General features: G+C 47.1%; 1 protein-coding gene across 8 annotated transcripts in view; it reads right to left on the reverse strand.

Annotated features, from left to right (window-relative positions):
• The window catches only part of CUX2 (cut like homeobox 2), a 234,067-nt gene that overhangs the window by 56,067 nt on the left and 157,899 nt on the right, over positions 1-20,101 (reverse strand). For 6 of the 8 annotated variants that reach the window (XM_028741293.2, XM_028741297.2, XM_028741296.2 and 3 more), the window contains one exon: positions 6,828-6,906. The exons of the other annotated variants lie outside the window; for them this stretch is intronic. In XM_028741293.2, the coding sequence (XP_028597126.2) occupies positions 6,828-6,906 (79 nt within the window). The remainder of the gene's footprint in view (positions 1-6,827; positions 6,907-20,101) is intronic. 8 annotated transcript variants of the gene reach the window in all.

Raw genomic sequence — 20,101 nt, forward strand, 5'->3', positions numbered from 1 at the left:
GGGGATGAGATATGGGCTCCACATGGGATGGACCAGGGGGTGGATCCATCTCCTCCTGGGACGCCTCATTGGCGGACTTTGCCTCCAAGGATTCTCTGGGGCCATGACAGCTGGGCTGCATGGGCAAAGACTCTGTGTCTCAGGGTAAGGAAGCACCCTGCACTTCAACCACTCTCACTCTTCTGTGGTGCTCAAACCTCCTTCTTTCCTCACGGCTCGCTATTTTGCAAGCCTGCTTTCTGCCCACCTCTGCGGTCTCTTTTCAAAATGAAGAAGCGACGCAGAAATCAAGCAGTCAATTGCTGGCCTCTTTTTAGAAGGCATAGAAGCTTCCATAACAAGTCCTGCATCTCTCCCCTTGCCCCTTGTACATTAACTGTTCCTTTTGAAAGGACTTTGTGGTGTCGCTAATCCTGACCTTAGCAAGACCAACCTGGGCTCCGTTCACTATCTTTCAACGTCCTGCCTCCATCAAGAGACCCTTCACACTGCACGGTCGCCCCATGTTAACAAATGTCTTCACATGCCACTTGCAATTAATGCAGCCCAATGACATCACACCCTAAACAGTATCAGGTATTACTGAGCTTTTGGGAGACATTTCCTTCTCCTTTTTAAATGTTGCATTACTCCCAACAACACCCTAAGAGGCTTGTTCATAATGAAGAACAATGCAGAGGAGCAGCCTCTAGACTCCACAGGTTCAAATATAACACATGCACATGTGAACTCAACCACAGTAACAAATTTCTGGCAGAGGTTTGTATGTGCAAAAGCAGCCAGATTACAGCACACAGATGAAAGTCCTGCTTCTCCTCTGCCCAACCTGTTTTCTCCTGCAGCTGGGGACAAGGACAGAATATAAGAGCTCCCCGGCTGGAACAGCTCCTGAGATTTCATTACAAGAGGCCCTTGCAAATATATCACCAGAATCTTGAGGTCTGTTGTTGTTGTTTAGTCGTTTAGTCGTGTCCGACTCTTCGTGACCCCATGGACCAGAGCACGCCAGGCACTCCTGTCTTCCACTGCCTCCCACAGTTTGGTCAGACTCATGTTTGTAGCTTCGAGAACACTGTCCCACCATCTCGTCCTCTGTCGTCCCCTTCTCCTTGTGCCCTCCATCTTTCCCAACATCAGGGTCTTTTCCAGGGAGTCTTCTCTTCTCATGAGATGGCCAAAGTACTGGAGCCTCAGCTTCACGATCTGTCCTTCCAGTGAGCACTCAGGGCTGATTTCCTTCAGAATGGATAGGTTTGATCTCCTTGCAGTCCATGGGACTCTCAAGAGTCTCCTCCAGCACCATAATTCAAAAGCATCAATTCTTCAGCGATCTAGAATCTTGAAAGCTGGGATCCCAAGGAAGCTGAATCTTGGCCCCTATTATGTTGCGTACATCCCACATATTCCTAGCCCTGCCCTTTCTTAACAAGTTACTTTCTCCAACAAGTCTGTGGTTTGTTTGGATCTCCCCGCCCCCATGAAAGCTAAAACACAATGAAGAAATCATCCATCACCACCATGCAAGTCAAAAGGGAGGCTTAAATCAAACCATCCTCAACAACAATGACATTAATTATGCTTTTAACACAATTTTACTGCTTCCCTTCCCTGCCACCCTCCCAGCCCAACACAGACACACACCCGTCCCTCTCCTCCATGCCACATCTGTCTGAACAATATCAAGAAGATTTATGATTTTTTTTCCTTCTTCCCGTAATTACAGACACACAAGCCCGGGCTCACTTTATCAAAATACTTGCTGAGCAATCAGACTTTCTCGCTGCCTTTCTCCGCTTGAGGTTTGCATAGGCAGAAGCCATTCAACACACACACACACACACACACACACACACACACACACACACACAACACCAAAGAAACACACCGCCCCTCGAAAAAAATCTGTCTAAAAAAGTGTTGAATCAGGAACTTGTTTGTTGCTTCTGAAATGTTCTACAAAGAATTTGCTTGTCAACAAATATGCATGCATTTATAGGTGGAATACCTGCAGGGAAAGAGTCATTCTGGGGGAGAGGAGCATACAGGAAAAAAGGAGCAAGGGTGCATTAGGAAATTGTGGTGTGTGGCGGGTTTGACCCATCGCAGAGCATATAGTCCTTATAATTTCATGCTCCATGATGAAATTTAATGACAGGAGAGGGAACAAACATACACCCGCTTTGCCCAAACTCCTAACTGACTGGAAAATGAATTAACATCCTCGCAGAAGCTCTCTTGCAGGTCTCTGGCAGTTAGGAGCTCGGCGGACTCAGCTAAGCGGCACTCTGGCGGGTCAGGGTTTGGTTCCGGGGCAAGAAGGTGAGCGGAGGTTTGATTTGGTCAGGGACTCTGGTGGGGTCAGACCCAGAAACAGACTCAAGAGTGTGCCATGTTCTTGCAGCTGACCCTGAGTGCAGCAAAAGTAGTCACCTTGATCAGGAAAGGAGAAAAGGAGGACTGGCCAATTGAGCACCATTCTACTGCAAGCCAATCACAAGAGGCAATGCTGTCTATTTCTAAATTTCTATTGGTGACTGAGTGGACCCTGAGTATGGGCACCAGTCGTGGACCATCACAGTGCTGGATTATTTAATAAGCTGACTAAGCATGTGTTCGAAAAGCACGCCAAAAAGTACAAGTAGATCAATAGGTACCACTCTGGCGGGAAGGTAAGCGGCGTTTCCGTGCGCTGCTCTGGTGTCGGTGTTCCGTTGCGCCAGAAATGGCTTAGCCATGCTGGCCACATGACCTAGAACAAACGCTCCCTTGGCCTGTAAAGCGAGATGAGCGCCGCAATCCCAACAACAACAACATATTTATATGCCGTCCATTTGACTGGGTTGCTCCAGCCACTCTGGGCAGCTTCCAACAAATTATTTGACATTTTGCATTCCCCCCCAAAAAACCCCATCAAAACTATAAATCACGAGAAAAATCAGAACTTTGTGAGACTTTCTTACACCCCACTTTCCCCGGTCTCCTTTTATCACACCCTCCCACCTAAACCAGGGGGGCGTTCTTCTACAAAGCAATGCAAGGGAATCAGATCTTGTCATGTGTGGCACATGATAACCATGTGCAACATTGCAGCATGCCATGTAAGCTTTGTGCCGTTTCGAAAAACAAAATGTTATTTTAGTATTGTTTTTATTTTGAGTTGTATACGGGGGCGGGGGCTTTAATCTTCCTGCTCCTTAGGGCCTCTAAAGGTCTTAATCGGGTGGTACATAAGTATAATAATAATAATAATAAATACAAGAATTAAATAAAGGCAAGGGAACTGAACACAAGAATCAGCCCCCCCAAAGTGAAAGGATCACGATAACTACAAAACAAACCAATTCCGAGCACTGCTAACATATCCAGTCTTTGGCATTCTAGTTCCAAAACCCAAACAAGCATTGCCACTTTTTCATCAATACTATCAGAGCTATTTAGTCTTTGAGCCACTTCTGTTAATTTATTCATAGCTGCAGTTCTGAGTATTTGTTCGTTTCTGCAAAAGGTCTTTTTTCACACTGTTGGATAACCCCGAATGTTCCTAGTCAGAATATTCATTGGAAGCTCTCGTGAGGCGAGTGTTACGGATCAAATCTTAGGACCTCTTTTGTCCTTGCAGATAATATAAGAGCTGCCACACTGGACTGGACACACATGAAGAAAACTAAAACAAAGCTGGAATGAATTTATAGAGACGGTAAACGGAGCTGCGATATTTAGGTTGCAATCCTTCAGAGTTACTTCAGAGTAACTCCTGCTGAACTCAGTGCCGTTTACCGTATTTTTCGCTCTATAAGACGCACCAGACCACAAGACACACCAAGTTTTTGGAGGAGGAAAACAAGAAAAAAAAAATTCTGAATCTCAGAAGCCAGAACAGCAAGAGGGATCACTGCGCAGTGAAAGCAGCAATCCCTCTTGCTGTTCTGGCTTCTGGGATAGCTGCGCAGCCTGCATTCGCTCCATAAGACACACACACATTTCCCCTTACTTTTTAGGAGGGGAAAAGTGAGTCTTATAGAGCAAAAAATACGGTACCTCTGAGTGTAGAAGCATATAGGAATCGGATTGCAGTGAAACCATTTACAAGAAGGAATGAAAAATATTTTAATCAACATCGGCAGAGAGCTCCACCCTGAGCTTCAAACAAAAATGGAACCTCCGCTCAGCCCCCTCACTGACTTCCGACATACAATCAGGTATAGCTCACCTGTTTGCAAGCTAATCTTCACAGCCATGAGGACTAGGCAGTTGTTTCCCTTCCGGATTTCAAATTCCAAAATCTGGGCTTGCAAGTGGTAAAGGAAAGGTGGATAAACACTGCTCCTGCTTCACAGCTCCATAATCCTTTTGTCAAACGCACACGGATGCTACTCACAACAAGGAATACCTGAGAGGTATGGCCATATGCACCGCAACACTTCCAACCCACCCCCGAACCCATCAAATCTAAATTCCATTGTCTGCCCCTTTGCTGTGAAGGGAGTTCAGTCATCTTAGTTAACTTGCTGTCAAAGAGACAAGCGCGGATCGCGGCAGCGTTATTACAAGGCGAGAGCAAATGTATTCCTTTTTTATTGTCAAGACAGATTTGGCTCAGGCACTGAAATACAGCGATAGCAAAAGATGTTTCCTCTTGTCTGTTCTGCTACCTCTTCAAAAAGAACACGGGGGACACCAGCTCACCGCGAGCCCTTCCTGCCATGCAGGGAGCGATAGGCGAGACCCGACGCAGCGGGGGAAATGAAGTCAGAAACGCCGGAGGGGCAGGTGGAGAGACGGATGCTCAGTGATAAAACCACTCCGGCAAAACTTTGCAAATGTCCAAATGCCCACACCAGGAAAAGACAGTTTCAGTGACCACCTATCAGTTAGGTCTGCCATCTTTAATGGGACAAAAAATAAATAATGTGTCACTGATTAGTCAGGCAACATTATTATTACCATTATTGGGAGAAATTCAGCATAGCGCTAAGAAGATTGTTCCACCAGCCCAAGCATTTCTGCTAACCCAATGGAATGATCTGCTTTCTCCTCCAGGGGTTTTCCCGGCACCTCTAAGCCAAGCCAATTTTACTTTTGGAGGGGGCTGCAAGGGGGGGGGAGGGAGAGAGGAGGGAAATCCCTGTTGCATTAGTCCTTGTGCGGGCTTCTGCTGGCACGACTAGTTAGCTGAACCTGGCCTATCATCGTATAATATGAATATATAATATACTTATTATATAATATATATGATACAGTCCGATCATATCTTATGCATGATTAAGCTGTGCAATTTTGACCTTGTGTGGCTGAATGCTGGCTGGCTGCAACTGTGCAAATTAATTGCACTCAAGGTGGCAAGCTGAAAAGTTAATTTTGTGCTGGGTTTTCCTGGCATGGAAACAGCTTTTGAGCTTCCCACCTTGCTGATTGGGCTCTGGGATGCTCTCCTGAGACCTTGCAGGAACTCAGAGGGACTCACAATATTTTGCAAGCCTCCTGGAGTCTGGTAAGCAAGGCAGAAAGCTTAAAAGTTCTCTGTTTTGCTTTGGGGGGGGGCATAGCTCATCTTGTGCACTGGCTCTGGAAGGACGGTCCCTCCGGTCACACAGGGGTAGTCTGAGTAAACAGTGGTACCTCGGGTTAAATACTTAATTCGTTCCGGAGGTCCGTTCTTAACCTGAAGCACCACTTTAGCTAATGGGGCCTCCTGCTGCCGCTGCGCTGCCAGAGCACGATTTCTGTTCTCATCCTGAAGCAAAGTTCTTAACCCGAGGTACTATTTCTGGGTTAGCGGAGTCTGTAACCTGAAGCGTCTGTAACCTGAAGCGTATGTAACCCGAGGTACCACTGTACGTGCTTTTGCATCGACACCCCCCCGCTAACATAACCCCTGTGCAATATGTGATCATACTGTGTAATAGTAATTTTAATATGTATTGTATAATATCATCACAATAATATATGTACTTATAGCAGGCATAGGCAAACTCGGCCCTCCAGATGTTTTGGGACTACAACTCCCATCACCCCTGACCACTGTTAGCTAGGGATGATGGGAGTTGTAGTCCCAAAACATCTGGAGGGCCGAGTTTGCCTATGCCTGACTTATAGAAACAACAGCCAGACAGCATCTTAGAACAGGCATTCCCACTTCGCATTCACCCAGGAGGGGGCCTACTGTGACGTAACAAAACATGCCTTCAAATAAGGACTAAGTTAGAACTTAGCAAATGTTCACTATCACAAGGACCAACAACTTTCAAAAATAAAATCGGAGAGATCCAAATCGACCCCGGGTGCTGAGGAAATCTGGAACGCCCCCAGCAAGCAGCTCTGATGACACACATAATTAGGAAGTGAGGATGCACTGCAAGGGATGAAAAGGCTGGTTTTGTGGTTATCATTTTCATGGCACCGCTAATATAATAAGAGGCTTAGGCATCTTGTCAGCCGGCACCTTTTCCTTAGCGAAGGCTGTTATGTACTGAAGTTCTCACCCTGGGCCAGCAGGGGGATACTGTAGATATTTATGCAAATGAAGGATCGAAAGTGACATTCAGTGATTGGATAGTTTTAGAAAATTGCTACAGTTACGTTGTACTGGAGCTCTATATAAGCAGGCTGACCAAACCCTTCAGTTCAGTTCTGTTCTGGCCTGTGAATAAACAAGAGCTGTTTGAAGAATCGCTGTGTCGTCTGATATGTTCACCCACAACTTAACAAAGGCGTCCTGAGGATGCTCCTGTGAGCAAAAGCTTGTGGATAATCATAACTAGGGGCTCAGAACAACATTTCTGCCTTTTTAGAAGCAATTCCGCGAAAGGAGCCGAGGCGAACCATACCTGGAGCTTCAATCAGTTGCTTGTAAACACTCAGGAACGCTGCTTCTGCTTCTTTGCTTCTTTTACTAAGAGCAACCACCTGAGGGGAAGATAAAAATAACAGTAACGAAAACCACGCAGGTACCATCAAGGGAAATGCAGTTTTCTCCCGCAAAGTTGTGCTCTCAGGTGAAGACGCTGCAAATCGGACAGCCCAAGACAGCTTGGGTGCCGGAGGCAGAACCACCCTGAAGGTGGTAAAAGAACATAATAAATTAAGGAATTTAATTTATTATTTAATGAATGCCCTGTTTCCTCAGTCTTGCAGGGAGGTGTAGTGGTCAGAGTGTCAGAAGAGGACCAGGATGCATGAGGTTTAAATTCTTGTTTTGTCCCTATCTCACCCCACGGGGCTCTTGAGAGGATAAAATGCAGGAGGGATGAGGGGACGAACAATTTCTGCCTCCCTGAGCTCCTAAAACAGGGGTCAGAAAACTTTTTCAGCAGGGGGCCGGTCCACTGTCCCTCAGACCATGTGGGGGGCCAGACTATATTTTGGAAAAAAAATCTGAACGAATTCCTATGCATTTTAAATAAAAGGACACATTCTACTCATGTAAAAACACGCTGATTCCCACGTCCATGGGCCGGATTGAGAAGGCGATTGGGCCGCATCCAGCCCCCGTGCCTTAGTTTGCCTACCCATGTCCTAGACGAAGGCCAAAACTAGGACTAGGCCCTGTTTCCAGGAATAGGCAACCCTTCTCCTGGGCCTACATTAAAATATCAGTTGGTTTTACACCAGTTTAACGGGGCATCTACACACCATACATTTAAAGCACCAGGAGAACACCTTGAACAGTTATGGCAGTGCTTTTTTTTTCAAATAATAATTAATTTTTTTATCTTGTGGGGGAAGGGGGGCGCTAGAGCCACGCTCGGCCTTGCTCTTCGGAATATGGCAAGCCTACACCAAAAGCAATCAGTTCCCTCGGAGGGGGGCGGTGCAGTGAATTCTCTATATTATTAATACTCCTTAGCCACCATCACAGAATTACAGCTCTCTAGGGAGTAGGAATGACTGCTAAAACCAGTTTAGGTTTCCTGTCCCTTGGGCATCCTTTGCCTGCTGTGAGAGACAGAATCTTTGGGTGACCCAAAATGGTTGCTATTCCTTTCTCCACCAGCTGACCTCAGAAACTGAATCCCAGCTCTGCAACCATCTCTTTTCAGCGACAGGCTGGCTGTTTATATTTTTACAGACGATGCCAGTTGGATTGTACTTGTCTGGGTCCTTGCATGCTGCTTTGTGAAGATCCTCTTGCTTAAAAAGCGGGTTATAAATTTGTTATAGCTAACTTTTTACAGAGATCAACTTTAGCAACATGATGACGACAAAAAGGAAGAAACAAGGAGCCATCTCTTTTGAAGAACAAGCCAAAATCTTGGTGGAGTTTTTAATCCCATTTCAGGATTTTCTAGTATTACAAATTTAAAATACACACACGCAGACCTGAAACTTGCTTGTTTTTCCCATGTCCAAATTTGGGCTTCACAATTGAATAGAAACTGTATGGCGAAGCCTGCTTTTGCACCTCAACAAAGATAACCCAGCGTGATTTCAACCCATGTCTTCCCTTTGTTGTTAATGTATTGGAGGGGAGGGCCTGGGGGCTGGAGCTGGATAGAAGATTCCTTCAGCCCCCCCTTCCCTCTTCTGTGTAATCCAGGTGGTCAGCGAAATCTCACTCTCCGTGTGTGTGCTGCGCATCACATCCCTTCCCCCAAACTGCCATTCAAACTGGCAGGAAGACCCAAGAAATAATTAATCTCCTCTAATTAGGTGCCAGGCAGGCAGGCAGGCTGGCCCCCTCTTCAACCCCCCTTTGATAGCCGGATGGGAGAGGAAGAAGTTAAAAAAAACCACAGAGCGTCCATTCATATTCAGCGCTACATCCCATCAGTGGCATTGGAACACTCCACCCAGTGGCATCGCAACGGGGAGGGTGCGTCCCGGATGCCATATCTGGGGGGGTGACAAGAAGGCAAACCGCGGGGGCTTGCGGGGGCGCAAGCAGCAATTGCGCCACCGCAGCTGCATGTTAAGAGGATCCAGGCGCTGACGCCAAACTGCTATGTACAGCGCATGTGTAGCGTTGCACGCACGCGCTGTACATAGTGATGCCACACATGCGCTGTACATAGCGGTTCGCCGCCGGCGCCACTTGAGCACTGTACGGATGGTGGTGGGATCCAGCAGTGTATCCAGACACCGTCCGTACGGCACTGGCAGCAAACCGCTATGTACAGCGCACGTGCAGTGTCGCTACGTACAGCGCATGCGTCGTATGTTGCAATCCCGCACACGCGCCCTATGTAGCGATGCCCCGTCCCGGGTGTCACGACGCCATCATTTGCCCCCGAGTCCACCATCACTATACAAGTGCCCCCCCCGACCTAAAAAACGCATGTTCTCTTCTGTCCCTTCAACAGCTTTGAAGTAGGCCGACGACTTCCAGGTGCACAGTCCATACCCTCCAACACTCTTCAAATGAAAATAGGAACATTTTCATCTGAGAAATTGGCACAAAAGGGAGCAGGAAAAGGCAGCAACTTGTGGCCTTTGTAACACGGGTCTTATGTCAGAGTGATATTTATTTATTTAATAGAAAAGAACGTCTTTTAAAGAATTGCTCAGCGATGCCAATTCCCCCCCCCCCCCATACTACAGGTTGTGGGGAATGTGACTGTACCCTGCAGTGTAGCCCACTATTAAAATTGCTGTTCAGATACAAGGCTGAGGTGTGTTTGAATCCCTAGCTAAATATCCCACATAGAAATTAATAATAATAATAATAATAATAATAATAATAATAATAATAATAATTTATTAAATTATCTGGCTGGGCTTCCCCAGCCACTCTGGGCAGCTTCCAACAAAGACCAAAAATACACTAAAATGTCACACATTAAAAACTTCCCCGAACAGGGTTGCCTTCAGATGTCTTCTGAATATCAGGTAGTTGTTTATCTCTTTGACATCTGATGGGCGGGCGTTCCACAGGGAAGGTGCCACTACTGAGAAGGCCCTCTGCCTGGTTCCCTGTAGCTTTGCTTCTCGCAATGAGGGAACCGCCAGAAGGCCCTCGGCGCTGGACCTCAGCGTCCGGGCAGAATGATGACGGTGGAGACGCTCCTTCAGGTATAGTGGGCCGAGGCCGTTTAGGGCTTTAAAGATCAACACCAACACTTTGAATTGTGCTCGGAAATGTACTGTAGGTCTTTCAAGACCGGTGTTATGTGGTCCCGGCGGCCACTCCCAGTCACCAGTCTAGCTGCCGCATTCTGGATTAGTTGAAGTTTCCGGGTCACCTTCAAAGGTAGCCCCACATAGAGCGCATTGTAGTCCAAAAATCCAATTTTAACTCCCCCTGCCTCCACAGACTGCCTCAGAAAATGGGGTCAGTGGCTAATAGCCACCGAGAGACCCTTCATTATTCATGCTACATTTAGTGGCAGGTGAATTCCACCTGTCATGTATTGTGTGTGGGGGGGATATTTCTTTTGTCGGTCCTGAACCGAGGCATGTGTGCTCTGTGGTCAGTTCTGAATGCTTTGGGTTACAGACTCCTGCAAACACTTCAAGAAGGGTAAAAAGAAAAAGATTGAAAGATGGCCATAGCTACCCAGAGCTTCATTTTTCCTCCCCAAATACCACATGGATAACATGTAAAACCAGAGAAGGTACAAATGTTGCTGCTTCTGCCGCCCAGACCAGCAATATTCGAAACCGTGCCCGACGCCTCAGGCAAAATCGTTGACGCTCCTGTAATGTCACGCCATCATAAAACTTTAATGTGCCTTGAGTAGGTGAAAATTATAATTTAATGCCATGGCTTAAATAAAAAATCAAATTCCGCCTCTTCGTTCAAATATGTTTGTGGGGAGATAAGTCCCACCTCAGTTCTTCCTCAACCAGCCAGAACAACTGATGTCTTTAAGGAGAGTGTTGGGACATAAGAAAAGGCACAAACTTTCACTTCCTAAATGTACAGATTGAATACATCTCTGCGCTCCTGGATTCAAATTGTCTCCAGAGAGAATGAGGCATAATAAAAATTATTTGTCATGCTAGTGAGATGGCACAGTGATTTTTCACCAAAAAAACCGAAGGCTCAGGTCTGCACAGGGGCGTAGTCAGTCAATTTTTGAGGGGGCGCAAACCAGGTGACCCCAGCCCAGCCCAGCGCTCCTCTCCACCAGCCAAGGGCCACATCAGCCAGCCATAGTTTTTGGAGGAGGAAAACAAGAAAAAAAAGATTCTGAATCCCAGAAGCCAGAACAGCAAGACTGATCGCTGCGCAGCGAAAGCAGCAAACCCTCTTGCTGTTCTGGCTTCTGGGATAGCTGCGCAGCCTGCATTCGCTCCATAAGATGCACACACATTTCCCCTTACTTTTTAGGAGGGCAAAAGTGAGTCTTATAGAGCAAAAAATACGGTAAAACTCTCCTAGGCTCTTAACTTCTGCAAAACATTTTTGCACCCCTGCTAAGAACTGAATGGCAGGAATGCAACCACAACATTACCATTCCTCATTTATGAATTATTTACCCCAGTTAAATCTGCAGCACCGCTCTGCAAAACCTAGGGAATTTTCGCAGCTCCATGTGGCTCCAGCTGTAATTAAAACTTTCCTCCCAACTTTGGTCAAACTTTGTGTCAGCCATGATGGATTTGCCACCAAACTCCCACAGCACAGCATCCCCCCCCTCTCTTTTTTTTTGCTGAAGTCAGAGAAACGTCACCTGTCATTCTTCAATTCTCACATGGTTGGGGAAGGCTTAGCATCAAACCAGCGAGTGCAGCAAGACACAGCGAAAAGACAAATGCCCGCTTTCCCCAAAAAAGACCTCGGGTGTTTATATACTTGTCAAGTTGTCCAATTTATTGCTTGTTAGAAATGCTAAAATGAGACTCTGAGAGGGTGGGGCAGCTGTGAGATGCGCTCCTTGCAGATCCGAGCTGAGCCTTGCGCATGGATATTGCCAATGGCAGCACCGGATTAATCATACGGTACAACTATTTCCCCGGCCCGTAACCCCCATTTTTCGATACTTTGGAAATCTGACCACTTCCCTCTGCTTTTTGTCTGTCCACAGCGTTCTTTGCAGCTGTGTTAAAATAGAGTAGCAGCTCCAACTGCTGCTGTTTAAAAGAACACCACTGAGCAGGGTAGTTCAGTGCGCCGCAGTGAGGGTCTATGAATCCTAATGCATTGCAACAAGCCAGGGAGACTTAATGGGGCAAAGTTCAATAAACTCAAGTATGCCTGTTTTGCTACAAGATAGCATCTTAAAAAGCAGAGACATCACCTTGCTGACAAAGGTCCGTATAATTAAAGGTATGGTTTTCCCAGTAGTGATGTATGGAAGTGAGAGCTGGACCATAAAGAAGGCTGATCGCTGAAGAATTGATGCTTTTGGATTATGGTGCTGGAGAAGACTCTTGAGAGTCCCATGGACTGCAAGAAGATCAAACCTCTCCATTCTTAAGGAAATCAGCCCTGAGTGCTCACTGGAAGGACAGATTCTGAAGCTGAGGCTCCAATACTTTGGTCACCTCATGAGAAGAGAAGACTCCCTGGAGACGACCCTGATGTTGGGAAAGATGGAGGGCACAAGGAGAAGGGGACGATAGAGGACGAGATGGTTGGATAGTGTTCTCGAGGCTACCAGCATGAGTTTGACCAAACTGCGGGAGGCAGTGGAAGACAGGAGTGCCTGGCGTGCTCTGGTCCATGGGGTCACGAAGAGTCAGACACGACTAAACGACTAAACAACAATGCCTGTATTGACCTATTTATCCTTATTCAGCTCAGGACCTCAAGGACCGCCTCTCCCCATATGAACCAACCCAGACCCTGCAACCATCACTTCAAAAGCACTTTTTTGATTATTTGATTCATTCTTACATTTATTTAGTCAAACTCACATTTGGTCAGGGATGGGTCTTGCAAATGCCCTGAAACACATACTTAAGCTACACCTCATCGCTCTTCACAACCATCTTTACATTCTGAAAGAGACCTGGGGTGCAAAGACCAGCCTTCTGTGTTGCAGCTTTGGGCCTGACCAGAAAGGAAGGAAGGAAGGAAGGAAGGAAGGAAGGAAGGAAAAACAAACAGCCACAGGGTCCAGCTCTGCTTGTTTGGCCACATGAAAATGATCACATTGGACCCACCAATCATGGTCTTGTCTGCTTGATCCGCCAGAGCCTGTCTTCACATTCATGATACAGTGGTGCCTCGCAAGACGAAATTAATTCATTCTGCGAGTTTTTTCGTCTTGCGAAGCATGGTTTCGGAAAAGTTTTGGAAAAGCTTCAAAAATCACCAAAGTCTTCAAAAACCTCAAAAAAGGCTACCACACCGCGTGCTATGAGTTGCTCCTCGAAGTCAAGTCGCAACTGTATTAACGGCTTTAAGAAAAAGGAAACAAACTTGCAAGACGTTTTCGTCTTGCGAAGCAAGCCCATAGGGAAAATCGTCTTGCGAAGCAACTCAAAAAACCAAAAACCCTTTCGTCTTGCGAGTTTTTCGTCTTGCGAGGCATTCGTCTTGTGAGGTACCACTGTATAAGTTTATAAAATGATTCCTGACATGGAGAAAGTGGAGACAGCAAAGTTTTCCCTACTCCCTTGCAACACTTGAACTCATGGACAGTCAATGAAACTGAATGTTGGACAGAGAAAAGGAATTACGTTTCCATGCAACACATAAACTATGGAATTTACTCCCACAGGAGGAACTGGTGGCCACCAACCCAGATGGCTTTAAAAAGAGAGGATTGGACAAATTCACGGATAAGATAAGAGGCCTGTCAGTGGCTCGTAGCCACAATGGTCTCCATAGACAGAGGCAGCAATGCGTCTTGAGTACCAGTTGCTGGACAGGAGAGTGCTGAAAAATGCTTATCTTTTCTCTCTCTTCCCTTCCATCAGATTTAATAGATTGGCTTAACAGCTACTGCTGGGGGAAAAAAGTCATCGACTTAAGATGATGTTCTAGGGTGAATGGCAATGTTGCCTCCCCTTCTTCTTCTGTTTCCTTGGCTCCAAATTTTAAGACTGTTAACTCCTCAGGGCAGAGAACTATCCCTTTAATACACACTGATGGCATCCTATTATTCTAGAAATGCTTTACAGTGGTGCCCCGCAAGACGAACGCCTCGCAAGATGGAAAACCCGCTAGACGAAAGGGTTTTCCGTTTTGGAGGCGCTTCCTAAAACGAATTTCCCTATGGGCTTCCTTCGCAAGACGAAAGCCCATAGGGAAATCTCCGAGACAGCGGGGAAGCGCAGCGCGTCTTCCCCACTGTCCTCGGACCTCCTCCGAAGGCTGGCGGCGGGGCAGAGACACCTCCTCCCGCCGCCAGCCTTCGTTTCTCCGCTATCCCGGACGGCTTTTGAAGGCAGGCGGGGGGGAGCAAAGACTTTCGCCCCCCGTCGGCCTTCAGAAGAGGTCCAGGAGGCTTCGCTGCCGCCCGCCAGCATTTTAAGATCGCCCCGGGACAGCGGAGAAGTCTCCGCTGTCCCGGGTTTTTTTAAAATGCTGGGGGTGGGAAGAAAAGCCCTTGTCCTTTTCAGAAGAGGTCGGGGGACAGACTGTCCCCGGACCTGGTCTGAAGTCGGTTTCCATAGGAACGCATTGATTGATTTTCAATGCATTCCTATGGGAAACGGTGCTTCGCAAGACGAAAAACTCGCAAGAAGAAAAAACTTGCGGAACGAATTAATTTCGTCTTGCGAGGCACCACTGTATTAATTTATTCTTTTTATTACTGACTTGCATCAAGCTCATAAGACTTGCTGGACCTCACTAAGGGTCCATCTAGTCCTGCATTCTGTTTCCCTCTGTGGTCAGCTGGATGCCTCCAGAAATCCTTTTCATGCACACACACAGCAGCTGGTATTCCGCAGCCCACTGTCTCTGGGCTTGGAGGTTCCATTTAGCCTGATGCCAAGACAAGCGTTTTTGTAAAAGTCAAAATTGGTGCACTGCGAGAAGCTAGAAAACGGGGCAAGACTGAAACACATTTACACGTATTAGAATAAGCTTCTCCATCTTGGGGAGAAACGGTTATTCCTGCCTAGCTCAGATCCTATCCCAGAAGCCCTGTTGCATTTTAAGCTACACACACACACACACACACACACAGAGAGCTGAAATTCCCCAAAGATTCTGCCACCATTTGAACCCTGCAGAAATGTTATTAGCAAATGGTTGCCACCAATCCCAAGCGGCCGTTTTGATAATTATCAAATGAAGTCTGTCCTGGTGCAGTAGCTGCTAAGCCAATCTATTAAATCTAAAAAAAGAGGGTGGGGGCAGAGGAGAGAGGAGAGATGTGTTTTTTCTTTCTTTTCTTTTCTTTCTTTTTTTCGGCTCAAAAAAGCTTGCAAACCTTCCACACAAGACTGAATTTAAATTGCTTGTCATTCAGAACAGAAGCTGTACCAGTCATTTGTAATTCGCCAGCCACCTGAGCAAACGGCCTTCTCTCCATTGCTGCTGCTGCTCCTGCTCCCGGGCATTGGAGCACAAAGATCAGCTCTATCTCCCCCCCCCTCCAATTCACCCCCCCCTTCCCTATTGTCAACGTTGCGTACTAGCGCCCTAGTACACAGCCCTGCTTTCTCCCTTCCGTCCCCCAAATGCTTCCGGAGGGAACAGGATCTTTGCAAAGTGTGTTTTCATCAGTTTCCACCAACAAAAATATTGCCCTCGAGGCATTTTATTAAAAACCACAATCCTGGTTCAAGTGTGCGTATGAAACAAAGCAATCGGGGATTTAGGTGTGCAAGTAGCCCTTCTCACGATTACTTCCTTACATGTAATACAGTGGTACCTCAGGTTAAGTACTTAATTCATTCTGGAGGTCCATTCCTAACCTGAAACTGTTCTTAACCTGAAGACCAATTTTGCTAATGGGGCCTCCTGCTGCTGCCGTGCCGCCGGAGCACAATTTCTGTTCTCATCCTGAAGCAAAGTTCTTAACCCGAGGTACTATTTCTGGGTTAGCGGAGTCTGTAACCTGAAGCGTATGTAACCCGAGGCACCACTGTATAGTGACCCAGGTGCTGTTCTAAAGAGATGCAGCACAGTTACTACAGCACAGACAAGGCTAAGATAATGTGATTTTGCAGAAACAGAGCATGATGGGAAATGTAGTCTCACAGAAGATATGCTAAGCACTGGCCAGGAACCTCAGGTTCAAAGTCTAGTGGGGTCCACCAGGACTTGGAATTTGGCCTGCGAAGCCATCCTTACAAAGCCATGCACAGCTGTCCTTCCCCTGACATCATATGACATCGGGTGCTAGACGGTGAAATCATGGCACCAAATCAGAATCAGAAACATGCACTATTTCCCCCCGAAGCCTTTTTACTGGTACCCTATACAGCTTCAAGAGGGGACACAGGTGGCACTGTGGGTTAAACCACAGAGCCTAGGACTTGCCAATCAGAAGGTCGGTGGTTCGAATCCCCGCGACGGGGTGAGCTCCCGTTGCTCGGTCCCTGCTCCTGTCAACCTAGCAGTTCGAAAGCACGTCAAAGTGCAAGTAGATAAATAGGTACCGCTCCGGCGGGAAGGTAAACGGCGTTTCTGTGTGCTGCTCTGGTTCGCCAGAAGCGGCTTAGTCATGCTGGCCACATGACCCAGAAGCTGTACGCCGACTCCCTCGGCCAATAAAGCGAGATGAGCGCTGCAACCCCAGAGTTGGTTACGACTGGACCTAATGGTCAGGGGTCCCTTTACCTTTATATAGCTTCAAGGAAAGTCTCCAATTCAAATTAGTGCCAAATTCATACTCTATCGGAGGCGCCCTTAGATTGTGTTCTCAATTCTTCCTTCTGCAACCATGGCTTTCAATCTGAATCACGCTATGTGATGTCAGGTGACTGGGATGTGCCTGCCCCCACCCATCAAAGGCATCCATTCCTGGATCTGGCCCTTCTCTGTACTAAGGCAAACTAAATTCTAAAGTAAGGTTACCAAACGTCCCTGTTTCCCGGGGACAGTCCCCGGATTTACAAATCAGTCCCCTGACAAAATCCATCTATTTAGTCGGAAGTTGAAAAGTATCCTGAATTAACTTCGAAAGAGTCTGGGAACCATTTACAGTTTATTTGCAGAAACAACAGAATGGACAGGATTCACTGGCAGGATTTGAATGAACTTTCACAATTTCATTTGAGGAACAGATATTTCAGAGCAATGATAAGGGATTTTATTTTTGTGTCGGAAAAGCAGGATATGATAAATAAAACCAAGTAACTCAGCAGAGGGGGAGTTGAGGGAAGTCCAGAGGAGGGGAGGGAGAATAATTGTAAATAACATGATGAATGAGATTTGCATTTAAAATTCAATAAATATTCAATAAATTCAATAAATAAATAAATTCAATAAATAAATATTTAAAATTCAATAAATATTCAAAAAAAGAAAGAAAATAAAAGAAACAAGAAACAAGAAAAGAAAAATGTCCCCAGATTCATTGAAAAAAATCTGGTAACCTTACTCTGAAGGTGACCAAAGCCTTGAACTAAGGATTGTAACAGCTGCACCTTCCTCAGCGCTCAGCAATGTATGGCACCAATCTGAGGGGTGGGGGATATACCCAGGGGGCATAAGCCCTTGGTCTTTTGGAGCAAGCCCCAAACCTCCTAACCCTTTCCCCATCTCTCTTCTGAAAAACAGGGAAAATTAACTGGGTGTGCTACACAATGTTGTGTTTGTGAAATAAACCTGCCAAGTTTATTTGCCAAGGCTCCATCCACATACAGTTCACTGAGCCCAGAAAATAAAAAAATGTTCGCACCCCACTGCTTAGAGAAGCTAGATTTGGGGGGGGGGGTCTGGGGTGACCCCCCCATCCACTTGTTCAGCGCAAGGAACCTAGAGCTGTAACATCTGCAAGAGGTGGTTTCCCAGCCTCTTCCTGACCTCAAGTGAGCCCTCTAGGTAATTTAGGGGGGGCAGATGTAGAAGAAAATGTACAAGGGGCTCTTTCTTTGCCTGAGAAGCTCCACTTGCAGAACCCCCTCAGGTTTTAAAGGTGCAAGAGCCCCCCCTCCTCTTTTGCCTCTGACAGCCATAACCCCACTTGTCAATCTGCAGTTCCCCCTAACTGAAATTCACCCTCCTGTAACCTAAGAGGAGCCCCTTTCCTGAGAAAGGGACATTCCTGGGAGTTCGGGCAGCTCCGAGGGGATCAAACATTTGCCTGCCTTGCGGCACTCCTCGTGCCTGCTTCCATCATCGGGTTTAAATGCTACATTTTCTGCAATGTGACCTGATGAATTGCAGACTGGTATTTTACCTGGTTGCTTTCTTACCTCACTCTCCTCAAAAAGTTTTCCTTTTTTCAAGTTAAATGTCACACTGTAATCTGGCATTCAGTGATTAACGAACCAAAAAAAGCTTGCTGCTCCCCCCCCCCAAGTCTCCCACCGCTCAACAAAGCCCCTTCCAGCTATTTTGCTGGTATGAAGTTGACTGTGATACCTTCAGCTTCTGCACATCTGTGGGCCTGAGTTTTCTCTGGTGAAGCCAGGTGACGCTTTCTCCACAAAGGGAATCCCCCAGGTGTCCTTTCACAGCTATTTTGGAAGAGCGGATAGTGCATGCCATGGCTCCCACATGGCTACCAGACGTCCCCGTTTCCCGGGGACAGTCCCTGGATTTACAAATCTGTCCCCGGACAAAATCCGTCCCCGGAATGTCCCCACATTTATATTTCAAGTGTTGTAGATTTATTAGTAGGGAATGAATGTTGCGTGATTGGTTCAACGGCACAAGACACATCCCATTGGGACTTCCGGCGAGGCAAAATGGCGGGCGCCACGGCAGCGAGCAACTCCTGAAGCCAGCCAGAGCCTACTGCGCTACCAGGCTGGCTCCGGGCTGCTGAGATTGTTGCTGCCACTGCTACTGGCGAGGGGGAACCGGGGACGCCCAGCGCGTCAACTTGGGGGACCGCTGACCCCCCCATGACCCAAATCAAGTCGGGAGCGAAAGCGCCCAGCCACCCAGCTGCCCAGTGGCGCTCCGGGGCCAGGAAAACTCAGAGCTGACACAGGGAGAAGGAGGAGAGGAGAAGAAGGAAGAGAGAGGAAGAGGAAGGAGAAAAAAGAGGGGAGCCCCGACCTTGTCGTGCCGCTGCCGCTGAGGAGGAGAGGTAGGAGAGCAAGGACATATGGCCAAGCCCAGGCCCGACCCAAGCCTACTCCACGGTGGCTAGCGCTCCAAGAGAGCAGGCCGGGACCCAGAGGAAGGCTGCACAACAGAGGAGACCACAGAAGAGATTACTTCTTAATTTTTTTAAAAAATAACTTTTTTAAAAATAACTTTTTTCAATTTAAAAAAAGAAAAGTGTCCCCGGATTATTTGAAAAAAATCTGGTAACCTTAAAACGGCTCTATGCCACAACTGCCATTACACAAGCCAATGCACTCACTCACTCACTCAAACATACACCTACACAACTGAAAACTGTTGGAGAAAAACAAGCCTCCATCTCTCTTAAGAGAGAAAGAAACTAGACCACAAATGGCTTTTGGTACAGTCAATTTCACTGGTGTAGTCAATTTCACAGTTCTGTTGACTAGTATGGGGCAAAGAGAACAGACCGCAGTGCAGAAACTGCCTTTCCCCCATCTAGCGATATTCCCACCCCTCTTTCCCCTGCCTCCTTCTCTTACATTTGCACAGCAACCAAGCTACCAGGTCTCATCCTGCTGAATGCAGAACTAAAGGGGAGTCAGGAACAGGAGGACGTGCACAGCACCAGAGGCACTTTTCTCTCCATTGAGCTACTTCCTATGTTCCAAAGCATGCCTTGACATTGAAAAATGAACCTTGTGACATTCACGCGGGGATTAGAACCCGGGACTGTCAGGTAGGAGAGCCTGTGCGCTTTACTCTCTTTGCCACCAGGGAAGCCCTTAAACTAAAGGAGTTATGAACCTGGTATTCTACTGGCCTGTAGGGCCACTCCTGCAATGGCCAGAGGGAGTGACACAGCTCACCAGCCCAGGCTGGCAGGTATCCATTTGTCCTGAGGGAAAATGGCGGACTGTGCCTTGCGGGGTGAAGTCAAACTGTTGGAAGGTTACAGTGCCCAGGCAGGCCTTGAGGCACCAGGGGGAAGGGCTCCTTGGCAGCGCACCTGCCTTGCACATAGACGGTCCCCAGTTCAGTCCCTGCGAGCATCTCCAGGTGGGCGTGCTGGTC

This window comes from Podarcis muralis, chromosome 7 (assembly GCF_964188315.1).
Source record: "Podarcis muralis chromosome 7, rPodMur119.hap1.1, whole genome shotgun sequence".
NCBI classification, from domain to species: Eukaryota; Metazoa; Chordata; class Lepidosauria; order Squamata; family Lacertidae; genus Podarcis; species Podarcis muralis.